This window comes from Lissotriton helveticus, chromosome 7 (assembly GCF_964261635.1).
Source record: "Lissotriton helveticus chromosome 7, aLisHel1.1, whole genome shotgun sequence".
NCBI lineage: Eukaryota > Metazoa > Chordata > Amphibia > Caudata > Salamandridae > Lissotriton > Lissotriton helveticus.
In genome coordinates, this window is record NC_136068.1 from 147,669,397 (window position 1) to 147,687,844 (window position 18,448).

Here is an 18,448-nt window from a genome sequence, read left to right on the forward strand (position 1 = left end):
TAGACCAGAAGAACATTGCCAAAACGCTACTAAGTATCAAACCCAATAACCACTACAGAGATCCACTCCCGTCAAAATGCATGAAAGAAATCAGCCAGGCCGTGATTCCCTTATGGACAAAAATCATTAACGCCTCTCTATCACAAGGGATACTTCCAGAATGCCTAAAAACCGGTCAAGTAGTCCCCATTATCAAAAAAACGACGGCGGACCCGACAGATCCGAACAATTTTCGCCCCGTAACAAACATACCGGTTCTCGCCCAACTAATAGAGAAATGTGTACAAAATCAACTCAGCCAACACATAGACAATTTCTCTCTACTGGACGAATGCCAGTCAGGCTTCAGAACAGGACACAGGACGGAAACGGCGATTTTACATATAGTCGATGATGCTTTACAGACCCTAGACCAAAATAGATCATGTCTACTCATCCTCCTAGACCTATCAGCCGCATTCGATACGGTAAATCATGAAAAATTACTGAACAGGCTCCAGGACAGGATGGGAATATCAGGTACGGTGCTGAAATGGTTTGAATCCTTCCTGCAGGATAGAACACAAAAATACTTAGTTAATGAATCTCTCTCAACGTCACACCCTAACACAATTGGAGTACCTCAAGGATCCACACTATCCCCATCACTGTTTAACTTATATATCGAACCACTCACAGAAATTCTTCGAAATTCCAAAATTGCCTTTCACATGTACGCGGACGACACTCAGCTATACCTCAAGGTATCGTCTTTGGAAGACATCAGTTTAATGAATGAGGTCTTAGAAATGACATATCTGAAAGAGACACGTTAGTATTAGATTCCTTACCTTAGAATATCCCCAGGCGTCAGACTGGATCCGGAAACTTTTGCGTAGCAGTACCCTTGCGCGTCGGTAGGCGTCGTCTACGGCTCCGCGTCCGTCGTGGGCGCCGTGATGACGTCGTTGGAGTACTTAGACGCCACCTCCGCGTGCTGACGTCAGTTCTTCTTTTTTCCGCGCCAGCAAGCGCAGATCTGGAAAAAGCAGTAACCCTACTCAATTTTTTACTACCTTTTTGATCTTTTTTGATCGTTTCTCGAAGTCTTTCGACTCCGTTTGGTGCCGTAGGGATGCCCGGCTTTAAGCACTGCGAGGATTGCGACCGCACGATGTCGGTTACGGTTCCTCACCACCTGTGTTTAACTTGTCTAGGCGTCGATCACGACGACAAGGCCTGCTCCGACTGCCGGGCCCTCTCTTCGAAAGCCAGGCAGGAGCGGTCCCGCAGGCGACTCGAACTCCGGCAGTCGGTCCCGCGCCGCGAGAGGTCTCGGTCCCACGGGAGGTCGAGGGACAGGTCGCGGGCTCGGAGCCCCCACAGCTCCAGGAGTAGGCCGCACTCCTCCGGGTCGAAGTCGTCGTCAGGTAAGAAGCTCAAGAAGTCCAAGAGGCGTCATCGCTCTGCGGACTCCCCCCCGACGCTCTCGCGATGCGGCCGGGGGTTCGGGTGACACCGCCCACGCGGCTCCGTCGGAGTCGCGGGCGCCGCATTCAGCCCCACACCCTCCGGTCCCTGGGCTCAACGCGACGCCGGAGGAGATCGAGCGCTTCCTCATGGCCATGAGGAAACTCTCTCCTCCGACGGGCTCCGCGGCGCCTTCGGGCCCAGCGGACCCGTCTGGGAACCCCTAGCGGGTCGGGGGTTTCTGTCCCGACGCCGTTGGGTGCTTCGGCCCCGACGCCGCCGGTGCCTTCGGGCCCGGTGCCGCAGGTTCCCGCTATCCCGACGGCGCCGGCACCTTCGGGCCCGGCGCCGCGGGGTCCAGTTGTCCCGGCGCCTTCGGGCCCGGCGCCGCGGGACGCCGCTAGACCCTCATCGGGATCTGGATCGTCGCCGGTGGACCTTACGACCTCCCCTGCGTCGGACCATCAGGTGTCGCCTCCGGCGCCGTCCTCGGGCGGCGCCGTCCCCGATGCCCCCTTCATTCCTGCTCCGACGTCGGGACGGCCCCGATGGGCGCCGCTCCAGACGTCGTTTGGGGAGTTTCACTTCTATGAACAGGTCCCATTAGCTGAGAACCCTGAGTTTCAGGAGATGGGTGATGAAGAGGATTGGGAGGGGTCTGAGGACCCTCTGACCAGGGAGTGTCAGTCTCATGAGGACTGGGCAGGAGACCTTGGGGAGGCCAGTGGCCTGGACACCTCTCCAGACACTGGTTTTGTCTCCCCTCCTACCGTGGCTTCGGAGGAGGGGGCAACCTACAGTGTGGTGTTGATGAGGGCTGCCAAGGCCTTGGGCCTTGAGCTCCCCGTCGCGGCCGTGAGGACTAATCTCCTCACTGAGGTCCTTAAACCGCAGTCAAGCTCGGCCGAGCCTCTGCTGCCCTTTAGTGAGGCTTTGACCGACGTTCTTCTGGGCACTTGGTCCAAGCCCGCTACGGGTTCGCCCGTAGATAGGAACGTGGCCAGACGCCACCGCCCCGCCCCGGGCGACCCTTGTTTCCTGTCCACCCACCCTACCCCCGAGAGCCTGGTCATCCAGGCCTCTAATTCCAAGACCGCATTCCCGTCGGCACCGCCGGACAGGGAATCCAAGAGGTACGAGCAGTACGGCAAAAAGATCTTCTCGTCCCTTAGTCTGGGACTGCGGTCTTCCAACACCGCATGCCTCTTGGGCCGCTACACCCACTCTCTGTGGGATACGGTCGCGGAACTGTTGCCAGAGTGTCCGTTGGAGGTACGAGCCAAACTCGGCCAAGCCCTTGTGGAGGGCCGGGATGCAGCCAAATATTCCATTCGGTGTTGGCTGGATACCACCGACTCACTGGGTAGAGCGATGGCAACGACGGTGGCGGTCAGACGCCACGCCTGGTTGAGGTCCGCCAACTTTTCGGCCGATGTCCAGAACACATTGATGGACATGCTGTTCGATGGCCGTCGCCTCTTTGGCGACAAAGCAGACCATGCGCTCGAGCGCTTTAAGGACTCCAGGGCTATGGCCAAGTCCTTGGGCCTCTCGGCCCCGCGCCAGCAATCGGCTGCCTTTCATTCCTTTCGTGGCCACGAAAGGGGTGTACCCACACGTGCTGCCAGCCACGCTCCGCAGGGTAATACCCAACGCGGTGGCGGCCGTGGGAACCGCCGTCCCGGCGGTCGGGGACAACGGCGAGGTCAGTCCACACCTTCCCCCGCAGCACCCGCCTCAAAACCCTCCTAGTCCGTGCTTTCAGGCCCATGTGACGCCGGTGGGGGGCAGGGTTCGCCATCACCACCTCCACTGGCGCACCGTCACTTCGGACAGGTGGGTGCTGCAGATCGTCCGAAGGGGCTACTCCCTCCCCTTCGAGGCGACTCCTCCAGCCATGCTACCGCAGAACCACCGTGTATTGGGGGATCATTTGCGACTTCTGCAGGAGGAAGTTACGGCCCTCTTGGCCAAGGGGGCCATCGAGCGCGTTCCTTGGCCGGAAGTACGGTGTGGTTGCTACTCCCACTACTTTCTGGTACCCAAGAAGGGCAAAGGGGGCCTACGCCCTATCTTGGACCTACGGAACGTCAACGGCTTCCTCCGGAAGGAGAAGTTCAAGATGCTGACACTGGCTCAGGTCCTGGCTGCCCTGGACCCAGGAGACTGGATGGTAGCGTTGGACTTGCAGGACGCTTATTTCCACATCCCCGTCCTGCCGGCCCACCGGCGCTACCTGCGGTTCACGGTTGGCCACGAGCACTTTCAGTTTACCGCGCTCCCCTTCGGCCTTACCAGCGCCCCACGGGTGTTCACAAAGGTGATGGCGGTGGTCGCAGCTCATCTGCGCAGGTTAGGGGTTTCAGTCTTTCCCTACCTCGACGACTGGTTGTTGAAGGCGGGCTCGCCCCAGACAGTCGTCAGCCACCTCCAGACTACGGCAGATCTCCTGCATCGGCTGGGGTTCTCAATCAATGTGCCAAATCACACCTGTGCCCCTCTCAGAAGCTCCTTTTCATCGGAGCGGTTCTCGACTCGGCGCAGTTTCGGGTTTATCCACCCGAGCAGCGGGTCCGGGATATTCAGGCTCTGATTCCCATCTTTCAGCCGTTATCCCGGGTCTCGGTCAGGTTGACGCTGCGGCTTCTGGGGCTGATGACCTCCTGCATCCTGCTGGTGCATCACGCCAGGTGGCGGATGAGGGCTCTGCAGTGGGACCTGAAGTTTCAGTGGGCCCAGCATCAGGGCAACCTATCCGACCACGTCCTGATCTCGGAGGGCACTGCGAGACAGCTGGAGTGGTGGCTCACGGACCGCGAGTGGGTCAGCGGCAGATCCCTCTCCCTTCCCCAACCGGAGCGCGTAGTTGTGACGGATGCGTCCCTCCAGGGCTGGGGAGGCCACAAGGGAGAGGCGGAGATCAGAGGCCTCTGGTCTCCGGCGGAGGCCCGGCTCCACATCAACCTGTTGGAGTTACGGGCGATTCGTCTAGCACTGAAAGCATTCCTCCTGTCTGTCCGGGGGAGTGTAGTGCAGGTGTTCACGGACAACACCACCGCCATGTGGTACGGCAACAAACAGGGCGGGGTGGGGTCGTGGACCCTTTGCCAGGAGGCTCTGCGCCTCTAGCAATGGCTGGAACGCCAGGGCGTGACCCTGGTGGCTCAACACCTGGCAGGTTCTCTGAACGCCAGGGCGGACGAGCTCAGCCGTCGGTGCATGATGGATCACGAATGGCGTCTGAACTCGGGCCTCTTTCAGCGATGGGGAGAGCCTTGGTTAGATCTATTTGCCACCGAAGAGAACGCGCAATGTCATCAGTTCTGCGCGTTGGAATTTCCAAGGCGGCACTCGCTCGGAGACGCTTTTCGTCGCGAGTGGAGCTGCGGTCTACTGTACGCCTTTCCGCCTATACCACTTCTGCCCAGAGTGCTGAAGAAGATCAAGCGCGACCGGGCCCAAGTCATCCTTGTGGCTCCGGACTGGGCTCGAAGGTACTGGTATCCAGAGGTCCTCAGTATGTCAGTCGATCCCCCGGTTTGTCTGCCTCTTCAGGAGGACCTTCTGTCGCAGCAGCAGGGGACGGTCCTCCACCCGAACCTGTCCAGTCTCCACCTCCATGCTTGGAGATTGAGCGGCGACAGTTGAGGCCATTTGACTTGCCTCCTGAAGTCTGTAACGTCATTCTGGCAGCTAGGCGTCCCTCCACTAAGTCGGTATACGCCTGTAGGTGGAACAGATTTGTGGCATGGTGCACAGCGAAGGCTGTGGATCCTCTCGCTGCCCCTCTTTCTGAGGTTCTTCTCTTCCTTCTTTCTCTTGCCAAGCAGGGCTCTGCTCTTGGCACTATCAAGGGCTACCTTTCTGCCCTTTCAGCCTTTCTGAGGCTGCCTGATCAACCTTCTTTGTTCAAGTCCCCTATTGTAAAAAGATTTCTGATGTGCGCTCCCTTTGAGCCACTTCACGACTGTCCTCTACGCCTTCTAACTCTGAAGACTGCTTTCCTGGTTGCCATCACCTCTGCCAGGAGAGTGAGTGAGCTCCAGGCCCTTTCTTGTACTCCACCTTTCCTTTCTTTCCATCCGGACAAAGTGGTGTTGCGTACTAAGCCATCTTTCCTGCCCAAGGTTGTCACGGCCTTCCACATCGGGCAGTCTATCACCTTGCCAACCTTCTTCCCGCCACCGCATCCCTCTAGAGAGGAAGAGCGGCTCCACCGTCTGGACCCAAAACGTGCGCTCTCATTTTACTTGGATCGCACACGCCAGTTCCGGGTGGATGACCAACTCTTTGTTGGTTACGTGGGCGCGAAGAAGGGGAAAGCGGTGCACAAGAGGACCATCTCCCGGTGGATCATCTTGTGTATCCAGGCATGCTACTCCTTGGCTAAAAAGGAGCCCCCTGTTGGATTACGGGCTCACTCTACCCGAGCCATGGCGACTACAACTGCCCTGGGCCGGGGAGTGCCCTTACAAGACATCTGTCAGGCAGCTACGTGGGCATCGCTGCACACGTTTGCAAGGCACTACTGCCTGGACAGCCAAGTCCGGAGGGATGGCTTCTTTGGCCGTTCTGTCCTCCAGGACTTTCTGGTGTGATTATTGGTTCGCAGACCCACCACCGGGGTTGGTATTGCTGGGGTATCTATTCTAAGGTAAGGAATTTAATACTAACGTGTCTCTTTCAGATGCACAAGTTACTACTTGTGTAACGATATATCTGTAAGAGACATTAGTTAGTATTAGATTCCTTACCGACCCACCCATCCTCCCCGTTCTGCGAACCAATATCTAGGGTTAGGGTTTACCCCTTTCAGGGCCCTAGTTTCATTGGCACCAGTGTTGGTTTTTGACATGGCTCTGCGTTTCTGGCGCGGAAAAGCTGTGTCTAAGAACTGACGTCAGCACGCGGAGGCGGCGTCTAAGTACTCCGACGACGTCATCACGACGCCGACGACGGACGCGGAGCCGCAGACGACGCCTACCGACGCGCAAGGGTACTGCTACGCAAAAGTTTCCGGATCCAGTCTGATGCCTGGGGATATTCTAAGGTAAGGAATCTAATACTAACTAATGTCTCGTACAGATATATCGTTACACAAGCAGTAACTTGTGCTACAATGGTTAACAATCAATCATCTAAAACTAAACGCTCAAAAAACAGAATTTCTTCTAATATCACCCTCAAAGAAGCACACAGAAGTCAAGGAATGGATTAAAAGGATCACGGCACTTAACTGCACTCCTACCTTAGTCGACTCAGCTAAATCACTAGGAATAACTCTTGATGCAAACCTCGATATGAAAGAACATATCAAAGCAATGGCAAAGAGGGCCCGTTTTCACATGAACTACAGTATGAAGTTGAAACCCTTCATCTCAAAAGCAGATCTCAAGCTGGCAGTCCAATCTTTGGTCATCTCGAGGATTGATTATGGATGCAATACGTTAGCAGGCCTATCACAAATTTCCACAGCACCGCTAAAAGCATGCCTCAACTCAGCGGCAAGACTTATCTCTGGCTCAAGGAAGTACGACCATATCTCTCCACACCTAAAAGCATTAAACTGGCTGCCGTACGAAGCCAGAATTCAGCTAAGAATGGCTTGTATCACCCACAAAGCGCTTCACTACAACACTCAAAGATACCTGGCCCAGAAAAAAGTATTATCTGGAGGAAATAGACCTGCTAGGAGTGCCAAGGAGCTGGTCCTGAGACCACCCATCTTCCGGAAGAAGAGAAAGTATGATAGAGCATTCTCTGGAGCAGCCCCTAGAATCTAGAACTCTCTTCCACCAAACATTAGAAAGATAACGAACACAGTAACCTTTAAGAGGGAAACAAAAATATTTCTAATGAGCAAATTCCTCCCATAGCTCTCGATGGATCACCCTTAACACAAGGGCGGAACTAAGTCCTAGTCACTTAGTCATAGGAAGTGAATAGAATCACAACAGCCGAATGGGTCATATGCGAAGAATATACCCCAAGGATGGAGAAGAGAGAAATCATTGGTCAAGATACATGACAAGTTAACACAAAAATCCTAAAAGCCATATCTACCTCATGTCACTGATCTTATTGTGGCAACCCGATGTAGAAACCCACTAACATTTTGGAAGACGGCCAAGACCGGTACACTACTACTAAAAACTTTTGCAATCAGGAAAACGCACTATAGAGACAGGTGTTTTTGTTAAGATGGTCTCAGACACTGTATATAATGTGGACACTTTTTTTTTTCCCCCCTGGAATACAGAGGCCTCTACTCGTAAATTACTCCATATCCCTTTGTGTAACCCTTATGTACAAGATGTGTCTCCCTTATACCTCATGACATGTATAAGATATGTATCCTTTCCTCATCAGGACATGTAAAGCGCTCTGATACCCATGGGTCTTGTTCGTGCTATACAAAACTCTTTAAATAAATAAATAAAGACAAGCATTGGCAAAGCCAATAGGTCTTGTAATGGAACCGTTTAAAAGAAGCTTAATGAAGCGGCCAGAAGAAACATGAAAGGAATGGCAGCGTGAGGGGGTAGAAGAAACAAGATGGGGAGAAGTGGAGGGGAGAAGAAACAAGATGGAGGAGGGCGGGGGAAGGTTAAAAAAGTGCTGTGACGAGGCCAGTATTCACGGCGTCATATCGTAAAAGAAATAGCACCTGAATCATAGTGTGAGCAGCGGATGAACACTATTTAAAGTACTTTAAAATATTTATTTAATTGACTATTGCAAATGCAAGAATGCATTTGACATTCATTATAGTAAGTATATAAGGCATAGAATATCGGTTATTAGCTGAATTAACACAAGTGAGATAATGGTGTGTATTTTTATTACACATAGTGCAGCTAGATGAGCCCAGTAGATACTTTATTCTTTCTGATATCACATCTGCAGCGTGTTTACTCCTTCCACCACTCCTTTCAACCACATAAAACGGAATGTTGAAAGGCTGAACCACCAACAGCAATATCGCTATTGTCTGTGTGTCCGCATTTCTCATCCAGTGGCAGAGAGAGAGAGAAAATATGCAGCTCACTAAAGCTATACAAACCATGTCTCTTTGAAAGCAACTCTGGTTTCCAGGTTTTGACAGAAACACTCAGTAGTGGCGTGAATTAAAAGACTGCCTGATGAATTCCTGCTTTTCGCAGATGCGCCTTCACCAATCATGAGAACCAGAAAGCTTGGGGCATCATAGGTGACAATGAAGTGGATAACTCAGGAGGTTAGTGCACTTGCTTGAGAGATCTGTGTACATTCCAATCAAAGGTTCAACTCACCATAATATTGCGTAGGGGATCAATGTGTCTGCTGGAAAGCACAGCATGCCACATGTCAATCACAGATTAGCTGCTTTATGTAGATAGTTTAGCTGATTGCTGTTTTTGTTGCATAGAGCCTTGTGTTACCTGCAATTCAAAAGTTAACATCCCTGTATTATAGCTTAGTGAGTTATGAACCTGCAGCAAGGACCTGACTGAAAAACAAGACAGCATATATTTAGAACTTGCTGTTTTTTCCTCAATACTTATTTCAAAGTTGCTAAAAAAAGAAAAGTGTCTTTGGACAGTAATAAACACTTATTAGTAAGTCCCATATAAATACAGTTAATTGTGAGATAACTAATGGGCAGATTCATCCCACATTCAAACAATGCATGCAGATTTCGTGCATACAACGTTGGCACGGTCAAAAAGCTAACCCCGCCCCTTGTTCCCCCTTAGCCCCGCCCTTGTGCCTGCCCTAAACTCCGCCCACTGCTCCTTTTGGTGAGTACCTGCACTTATTGTTTTCCATTTAAAGCACTGAGTGTCAGTAAGTAAACTTGAAAAACAAAAATAGTCAAAACACCATGGATGAGAAAATGTTTTAACTGCAGCCACTGCGGCAATGTCATTGTAGGAAATACATTCACACACCCTCCTACTAGGAAGAAAATTAAACTGGCACATTCACCTGACTGTAACACGGACATGGTAGTCTATGCCATAAAATGCCCATGCGGCTTGGTTTACGTGGGTAGGACATCACGAAAAGTTAAAACACGTATTACTGAGCATACTGACCAAAATGACTTATGACTCACCATGATAGTCACATTGTCCGAGGTTAGACGCACTGCGAGCTTTTGAACAGTGCACAGTGCATACGTCCATAACTCATTACGTGGTATTGCCATTCCTTTAAAGCGTCATGTCATGGTTTTCGTATCATCATTTTATTTATTCACTTTTGATTTTGGTTATTGGTCCACATTACTACCAATAACACAATATGTAAAGTGTAGCACTTCGGGGAGTCCACTTTTTTTGTGTTTACGGTGGATTTCAGGACGGTGGCATGCACGCATGTATACCCGGAAGCATTTAAACACTTAATGGTGTTCAGACCTGGCATTCATTTGGATTCTTCTTGGTGGCTGGATGTAAAATGCTGTTGCACCAGGGATTAAAGTAAGTAAGATTGTTTCTCTTAAGCTTTTTGACAGGCATTAGGATGGAGGAACACCATTGAATTCTTTAATTGGTTTGTACCTAGGAAGCGGTTTTGCGGCGGAAACACGGATTAACACAAAAATACCCTTTTCCACCTGTTGACTCAGGAAGAAAACACACATGAGGTTAATTTATTAACATAACAATTTTTAAGCTCACACAAATGGGTAACCTTGTTGTATTTCAAAGGTTCTTTCACATCACCATATTAGCCAAACTGCATGATGCCCAGGTAGGGTAAGACTTGTTGCTTCGACTAGTTGCTTTGCATATGGCTCATATGCACTTGGGATATAAGGTATGTAGACTCTGTGTATATGGGTCAGAGACTCTGTATATGGCTCAGATAGACAGAGAAAGCACTCTGCACTTGGGATATAAGGCATGGAGACTCGCGGTTCGGGTTGCATGCTATAGTTAAAGTACAACGCATGGTTATTTCAACACATTTGAATTCTCTTTTGAGTGCACAACATCTAGTAGTGTTAGGAGTAACGGCAATCACTTTACAGCCACTGTCAATTTTGAATACCCACATCAAGTACTCTTGTATAAACCTATATCGGATAAGAGAGCCTGTTATGTTCTCAAAACGTCTTGTTTTCAGTAAATGCTCAAACATATGTATTATTTGTTGAATTTCCCTGATGAAGGGACCTTCTAGGAATGCAGTGAGAACAAGGCATTGAAAATGTAATGAAGGTCATTTGTTTGAAATATAATGTAATGAGATAAATGTATCATGATCATTGTATGTTTTAGAGTTGCAACAGTCAGAAATATTGGTTGTGAATAACAAAAAGATAAAAAATTTAAATAAATTGCAATACAATTGCATAGCATCATTGATGAATACGTTAACTTAATTGTTGAACCTTAGGGGCACGTGTTGTGCCCCTTGATGTGTGTGACAAGTTTGTACACACCTCTTCAGAGTCTGTCAACCTGACAGGTGCAGGTTAGGTCTCAAGGTAGCACACAACAGATAAACTTCAGTTTACATAAGGAGTATTTGATAAAATGTATTAGATCGGTGTGCAGGCTATATCCACAATTATGATGGTTCTTAACCACTGTCAGTCAGCAGTAGAAGAGCTAACCTTCTGGTTCTGCCACTGGTTTCATCTTCTTCTTCTCCTTTCTCATTCAGGCTCTTGTTCCACTGGGGACTATTCCCTTTCTTGTCATGCCTCTATTGAAGATAGTTGTGACTTGATTCTATCGCTATGGTCCCTATTTGCTTATATATGTCATGGTTAGGTATTTCTATTGGCTGCTTTGTATTTACATACCATCCATTTATTTCCATACAGATTCATTGCTACGAAATTAATTTATTTTCCTTCTGCGGTCTGGAGGCTTTTTTCTACGTCATCTGGTCGCTTCTATTTGCAACATTTGTGATCAAGTTCGACTGCACTTGCGGTCCCGCACTGCATTTTGCTATGGGGGTTTCCTTTTTTATCACCCATTTTTCTTATTATGTTACCTCCTGGTATGGTGGTTTCCATGCACCTTTCGGCGGACACAGTGTTGTTTTTTATGAACTGTACTACTCCATTTGCTATGTTGTCATATCGGTGTGTCGTGCCGTTATTCTGGTCATTCTTCCATATCATTTGTATGTCTTTCCTTGGGGAATAGTAACATTCTGTTGCGCTCTTCCCTTTTTTCCAAGGGGATATACTCATATAGCTAGATACCCTTTTTGTATCTTAATGAGATTCTATGACTATATACTTCCAGATATATGTATATTTCAAGGGATTGTCTATAGCTCTTTATTATATTTATGGCTGCTTCCTTATTGCGATTGTTTCTCTTCACTAACATGATTATTCCATGATATTAGGAAATTGTTCAGTGGCTTTTCAGAGGTTCTGTGTTACACATGTCCTATTTTGTGTCCTATATTCGTCCTATGATTCCCATGGCCTTATTACGTCCATTATTGGCATTTATTCTTGCCATGGATAATTTCTCTTTACACTGTGGTTGTTATCTTGTCTACCCAGTGGTTGTTTCAGTTGTGGTCACCTGATATACGTGGGTCAGATGCTGTTGAGGTTGAAACTTCATATTTTTCCCTGTTGTAATTCTGTTGACTTGCTGTGACAGGTCAACCGGCATTCTGTTCCAATGGTTTTCAATGTACAATTTTTAAACATCTGGGGCCAGATGTAGGTCGGTCGGTAACGGCCGAAAATCGGTATTTTCGGCCGTTACCGATCGTTATATGGGTGACAGGTATGTAGGGGGCATTATTTTAACGAATCAGTAAAATTACCGATTCGGTAATTTTACCGATTCGGTAAAATAAAAAAATCGGTAAATTTACCGATTCTGAGGCACCGAGATATAGGTGGGACTCTTCAGAGTCCCAGAGGCCTTACAGAATCGGTATTTTACCATTAAATCCAATTTGATGGTAAAATACCGATTCCGGTGTGCATGCACATGTGTGAATGCACACCTATGCCATGTGACGGGCAGACCTGCCCTTAGGGCATGTATGCCTGCCACATGGCACCGAGCCTGTTTTGGGGGTGCCAGAGGGTTTCAAAGTGACACCCCCTGCACCCTTGTGCAAATCGGTATTCTAAAGCCCATAGGAATGAATGGGCATTACCGATTCGGTATTTACCGAATCGGTAAATACCGAATTCTTCAGAATCGGTATTCCAGCACATCTGGAATACCTACATATCCACCCCTTAGATTTACCGATTTTTAATTACCGAATTGGTAAAATTCGGTAATTAAAAATCAGTAAATCTATTTTACCTACATCTGGGCCCTGGTCCCTTATCGGGGCTTCTGGTGTTTAAGTTACTATGTGCTGGACTTATGACTGAGTGGGATATTTTTGTCAGTTGTTCCCCCTGTCTTTGTTTTCTGACCAGTTCATATTACATGTATATTCTTTGTAGTCCCAGTTCGTAGACCCTCCTCCGGGGATGGTATAGCTTGGGTATCTGTTTCTAAGTAAGAAATCTGCAGCTAGATGTCTCTAGCTGATGAACAAGTTATTTACCTTCGGTACCAATGTATCCAGTAGAGACAAGATCTAGCCGCAGATTCCTAACGCCCCTCCCATCCTCTGTGCACCGCAAACTATTTTTCTTTCTTCTTCATTTATATTGAGTGTGTTTGGGATGCCCTACTTGTAGGCATTCTTGTTGTGTTGTAGGCTCATGAGATATCATTCTTGGGGATATCCTGGTTGTGTTGCAGGTTCATTCCTGCTTCATTTCTGCATACTCCTCCGTTCAGTTGGTGGTACCTCCTGGTTATGTCTATTTCTTGGAAGGTTAGAAGGACATTGCTATTCCTGCTTTCTGCCCTGAGTCTTGTTGGACCTCTTGCATCCCTGACTGTTTCCTTCCTTCCTATGCATTCAACAGGTACGTTACACATGGTGTCTATTGTCTCGACACACTGTTCCAATAGGCAGTTTCTGTATATGGCTCCACCTTTTGAGCACAGACTATAGTCATGAAGAAACTGACGTCAGCCTGTCAGCAGTGGGATTATATGGACTCCGCTGATGTCACTTCCAGGGACTACGTAGCTTCGGAGTCGCTTGATGCCCTCTGCCGGTGCGCGGACATACTGTGGGGGAAATAAAAGTGTCCGGATCTAGTATGGCTAGGATTCTCAGTAAGAAATCTGTGGCTAGCTCCTGTCTCTACCAGATACATTGTTACTGAAGGTAAGTAACGTGTTCTTCGTGAACATAAAATTTAGCTTGGGAAGATAGTGCCATGTTCGGAGGTTGGAGCCCCACTCTCAAATAGTAAGTACTGGCATGAGGCAGCAAGGATATAATTAAGGAAGATTACCAGTACAATTTTCAGGGAATTTGCCGGAGCTGGACTTTTGAGATATAATGTTTTTATATTTATTATAACATTGTAACACCTTTTTATATTTCATTTAAGGAAACAAGATGTAAGCAGTCGTGACCTCAAAGTAAACAGTGTTAAAAAGGTATTTTGAATGATTTTTGCATTTCAGTATTTTTGAAAAACAGTACTTACAATTGACAGCGGAGAAGATTCCTATATCTTATTAGGAATACATTTCAATGTACCCATTATAATCCCCTTAACCAGTAGGTTGGTGATATATGTAAAGAATGAAATTCATTTTTCTATTATTACCTAATACTAAATACATTTTGTATACAATGCAGTTTGTTACATCCCAAGCATAGGACGTTGTTTACCTGCTACTTAATTATCCCAATTTTATGTTGGTTAATGACAAGTGGCAAGAGAGCTGGAAACTACATACAAATCTCTCTCTCTCTCTCTCTCTCTGTATATATATATATATATATATATATATCTTCCGACACCTTCCGTGCATGAATTGCCTCCTCCTTAACGAGAATTGCTTCGTTGCACTCAGACCCCACGGAAGCGGATCCCATTAAATTTTTTTCTCCAACCTCCTGAATTCTAGAAGGAAAAACAAAGCCTTGGGCGGTTTCAAAGAATTTATTCTTTAGCCACTCATGAAACGCACTTCGCATTTCTTGTTCACTGACAAGAAGATTAAAATTTTGCGGCCATTTTTCTATGTTACACATGTGATTTCCTAAACTACAAATGTCGTGCATATGAAGAAAGACTCATAGTTTTTTACCTTCAACACAGCATTGCGTTGACATTAAGATATTAAAACGCCTCTGACAGTTATACATTAATACTAACCATGTCATATCTTTTTAATTTATATACAGTATATACATTTATAATTCTCGCATTTCGCAAAAATATTAGAAAATTGCACTGCTTTCTCCTATTGGGGGCACAGAAGAGGAGGCAAAGCAGTTAATCAATGACTTACAACGCAACAACCTTAATTTAAAGTTTACTAGTGAAATAAGTAGAACAAATGTGAATTTTTTAGATCTAACTGTGTATATTGAAAATGGAAAGGTAGAGACTAAGCTGTACAGAAAACCCACTTCCACTAATACTCTTTTACATGCTAAAAGCTTTCACTCTGTTAATCTAAAGAGGAGTATTCCTTATGGTGAATGCTTACCTACCAAACGTAATTGTAGTAGTGAGAAAGAGATAAAGAAAGAAATGAAGGTGTTAAAACAAAGGTTTAAGACAAGGGGTTGTCCAGATGAATGGATTGATGAAGCAATCCTGAAAGTAAATGAAAAGAAACAAGAGGATATTTTGTTTGATAAAAAGGAAGAGAAAAAAGAAAAGAAAATGATTGATTCTACTCAGCAAAGTAGATTTATAACAACATATAGTTCTCAGCATGCAAAGTTAAGAGGCATTTTAAACAAACACTGGCACGTGATCAAGAATGATCCAATCCTAGGCAAAGCTGTTTACCGTAGGCCGCAAATCACAGGTCGAAAGGCAAGATCCCTCAAGCCAACTTTGGTTAAAAACATTCTGAAAAAACCTCAACCTAAAACAACTTGGTTAACGAAGCGGCGAGGTTTTGTAAAATGTACCAAGTGTAAGGCTTGCACACATAGTATCAATACAGATGCATATAAGCCAGGTTTGAGTAAAAATATTAAGACAATCAGAGGTAAATTTTATTGCAAGACAGATTTTGCTGTCTACGTGCTTCAGTGCCCTTGTGGCTTCAGGTACGTGGGCAGCACAATCTTAGAGGTTGAAGAAATATAAAATCGATATTATATACTGTTGGCTTAATGTATCCAATATATCAATGCTACCCACAGGAAAACCCCCTTGTAAATACACTCGAGCCATGTCCACATGAAGAAGTGGGCCTAAACTGAACGAACGCCATTTGGTTTCATTTCCCCGTGTCTCTTTTGTTAGTTAGGAAAACACATGACCTGCTACTGTGTAGAGAGCCTGTGAGGCCGGCCTGGGCTATGAAAGGACCATTGATTCTAACTTAGGAAGCTCAAGGTCGCATCTGTCTTTCTTGTAGGATGAGCACATTCTTGTAGATACCATGCCTGTACTCCTGTGCCCTAGAACGAACGGGAGGCACCTTTACTGACCTACTCCCGGAATAACTTGAGCTGAGTTTCGAACCAATCAATTATGCCTTATATGGGTTTTCCTGTTGGCTTCACGAGAAGCAGTACTTTTCCATGTACGGGGTTTTCATGAGGTATGCTGAAAGTATATATGCACTGTTTTGAATGTAATCCAGCAGTCTCCTCTGCGCACCTTTGAGGGTTGTGACGAGAGTGAGGCTCCCCTATATAGGGCGCTTTGCAAAATAAACGATTGAACCTTCTCCATTGCTGGCTGACTTATTCTTGATATATAAGGTATGTGGGCTATTGGTAAGTATAGCTCTATGGTATGTCATTTTTGGTACTTCAAGGTGCATAAAAGAATCCTCCAACACTTGAGAGCCATGAAGAATGGTCAGATCCTATCCTGTCGCCCAACATTTTGAGAGGTTCCATAATAAAAATGTGGGATGATTAAGATATTATGTGATAGATGCAGTTAGAGAAAAATCCAAGGGGAGGCAACAGAGTAAAGAAGCTGAGGAGACTTGAGTCACGTTATACTGTAGAACTGAATGGGGGCGGGGTCAGAAGGGGGCGTGGCTAGAGTAAAAAAATAAACTCATTTCAAAACATTAGACAATGCAACAGTGCTGTATTTCAAAAACAGATGTAACTACAAAGAGCATATTTTGATAATACATTTTTATTAGCAGACAATAGCAATCTTAAGAGGCATTGTATAGCTTCAAATACACTTTGACCCCAATTCCATCGCAGTCTCTCTCTCTCTCTGTCAGTCAGTCTCTCTCTCAGTCAGTCTCTCTCTCTCTCTGTTAGTCTATCTCTCTGTTAGTCAGTCTCTCTGTCAGTCAGTCGCTCTCTGTCAGTCTTTATTCTCTCTCTGTCTCTCAGTCAGTCTCTTTCTCAGGCAGTCAGTCTCTCAGTCAGTCTGTCCCTCAGTCAGTCTCTCTCTCTCTATCTATACTACTAATATAAAGGAAGAACTTTGAGGCTTTGAGGCGGGTAAACTCGAGAACCACAGCGCCAATTCACACACCCGATACATCGTTGTAATCCTCAGGGTGTGCAGGTGGACATAGGCTATATAAATTAAAAATAAATACTTTATTTAACACCTTCCGCACTAAGCGTTTTACCGCGCTGCGCTGAAGATTCGCAATTACCACGTTACATAACGAGCTCAGCTCGTCATGAGCGTACGACAGGCGTACCTCATGACGAGCTGAGCTCGTCATGAGCGTGGAAGGGGTTAAAAAATATAAGTTAAAAAAAAGTAGTCCCTTCAAAGTAGCGCCGGCCGCGACGTGCGTTGTACATCAGGAGCGGCGTACACGAGCGCGAGGAGCGGCGGAGATCAGCGCGGGGAGGAGCGGCGGAGAACAGCGCGGGGAGGAGCAGTGACGAGCGGCGGAGATCAGCGCGGGGAGGAGCAGTGACGAGCGGAGGAGCAGCGGACATGAGCGGGGGAGTGAGGAGCGGCGGCGGGGAGGAGCGGTGAGCGGCGGATGAGGTAGGGCGCCAAGTAAGCAGTGAGGAAAGCAAACGTGAGTGAGGAGCGGCGGCGGAGAGGAGTGGTGAGCGAGCCACAGGTACCAAACGCAAAAAGAAACGTGTGCAGGTTACAAAAGCGTACAAAGTGGAGCGGTCAGCTGAAAGCTAAAATGACAATCGGGAGAAGGTAGCAAATGGGGCATTACAGGAGGAAAAAGTGACGTGGGCAGTGACGTGGGCAGGTACCAAACGGGGCATTACAGGAGGAAAAAGAAACGTGTGCAGGTTACAAAAGCGTACAAAGTGGAGCGGTCAGCTTAAAGCTAAAATGACAATCGGGAGAAGGTTCCAAACGGGGCATTACAGGAGGAAAAAGTGACGTGGGCAGGTTACAAAAGCGTACAAAGTAAAAACATAGAGGCATAATACTGCACAACGTCAGGGCGGGCGGGGGCCCTAAGCCATGAATGCTCCCGGACAACGTCGGGACGGGCTGCTAGTATATATATATCTATATATATATATATATATATATATCTCAGTCTCTCTTTCTCTTATTCAGTCAGTCTCTGTCAATCTCTCTCTATCAGTCTCTCTCTGTGTTAGTTTCTCTCAGTCTCTCTCTCTCTTTCTCTCAGTCAGTCTCTCTCTGTCAGTCTCTTTGTCAGATAGTCAGTCTCTCTGTCAGTCAGTCTCTCTCTCTCTGTCAGTCTCTCTCTGTCAGTCAGTCTCTGTCAGTCAGTCTCTCTCTGTCAGTCTCTCTCAGTCATTCCTTCTCTGTCAGTCAGTCTCTCTCAGTCAGTCATTCTCTCTCTGTTAGTCTCTCTTTCTGTCAGTCACTCTCTCTCTCTCAGTCAGTCATTCTCTCTCTCTTGGTCAGTCTCTCTCTCTCTTTCAGTCTCTCTCTCTGTCAGTCTCTCTCTCAGTCAGTCTCTCTGTCAGTGAGTCTTTCTCTTTCAGTCTCTCTCTCTCTATGTCAATCAGTCTTGCTCTCTTTGTC

General features: G+C 47.1%; 1 protein-coding gene across 4 annotated transcripts in view; it reads left to right on the plus strand.

The window, feature by feature from the left end:
• SYCP2 (synaptonemal complex protein 2) overlaps positions 1-18,448 on the plus strand; it is a 2,783,385-nt gene that overhangs the window by 1,652,858 nt on the left and 1,112,079 nt on the right. For all 4 annotated transcript variants that reach the window (XM_078651823.1, XM_078651822.1, XM_078651824.1 and 1 more), the window contains one exon: positions 13,898-13,946. In XM_078651823.1, coding sequence (XP_078507949.1) covers positions 13,898-13,946 — 49 coding nt within the window. The remainder of the gene's footprint in view (positions 1-13,897; positions 13,947-18,448) is intronic.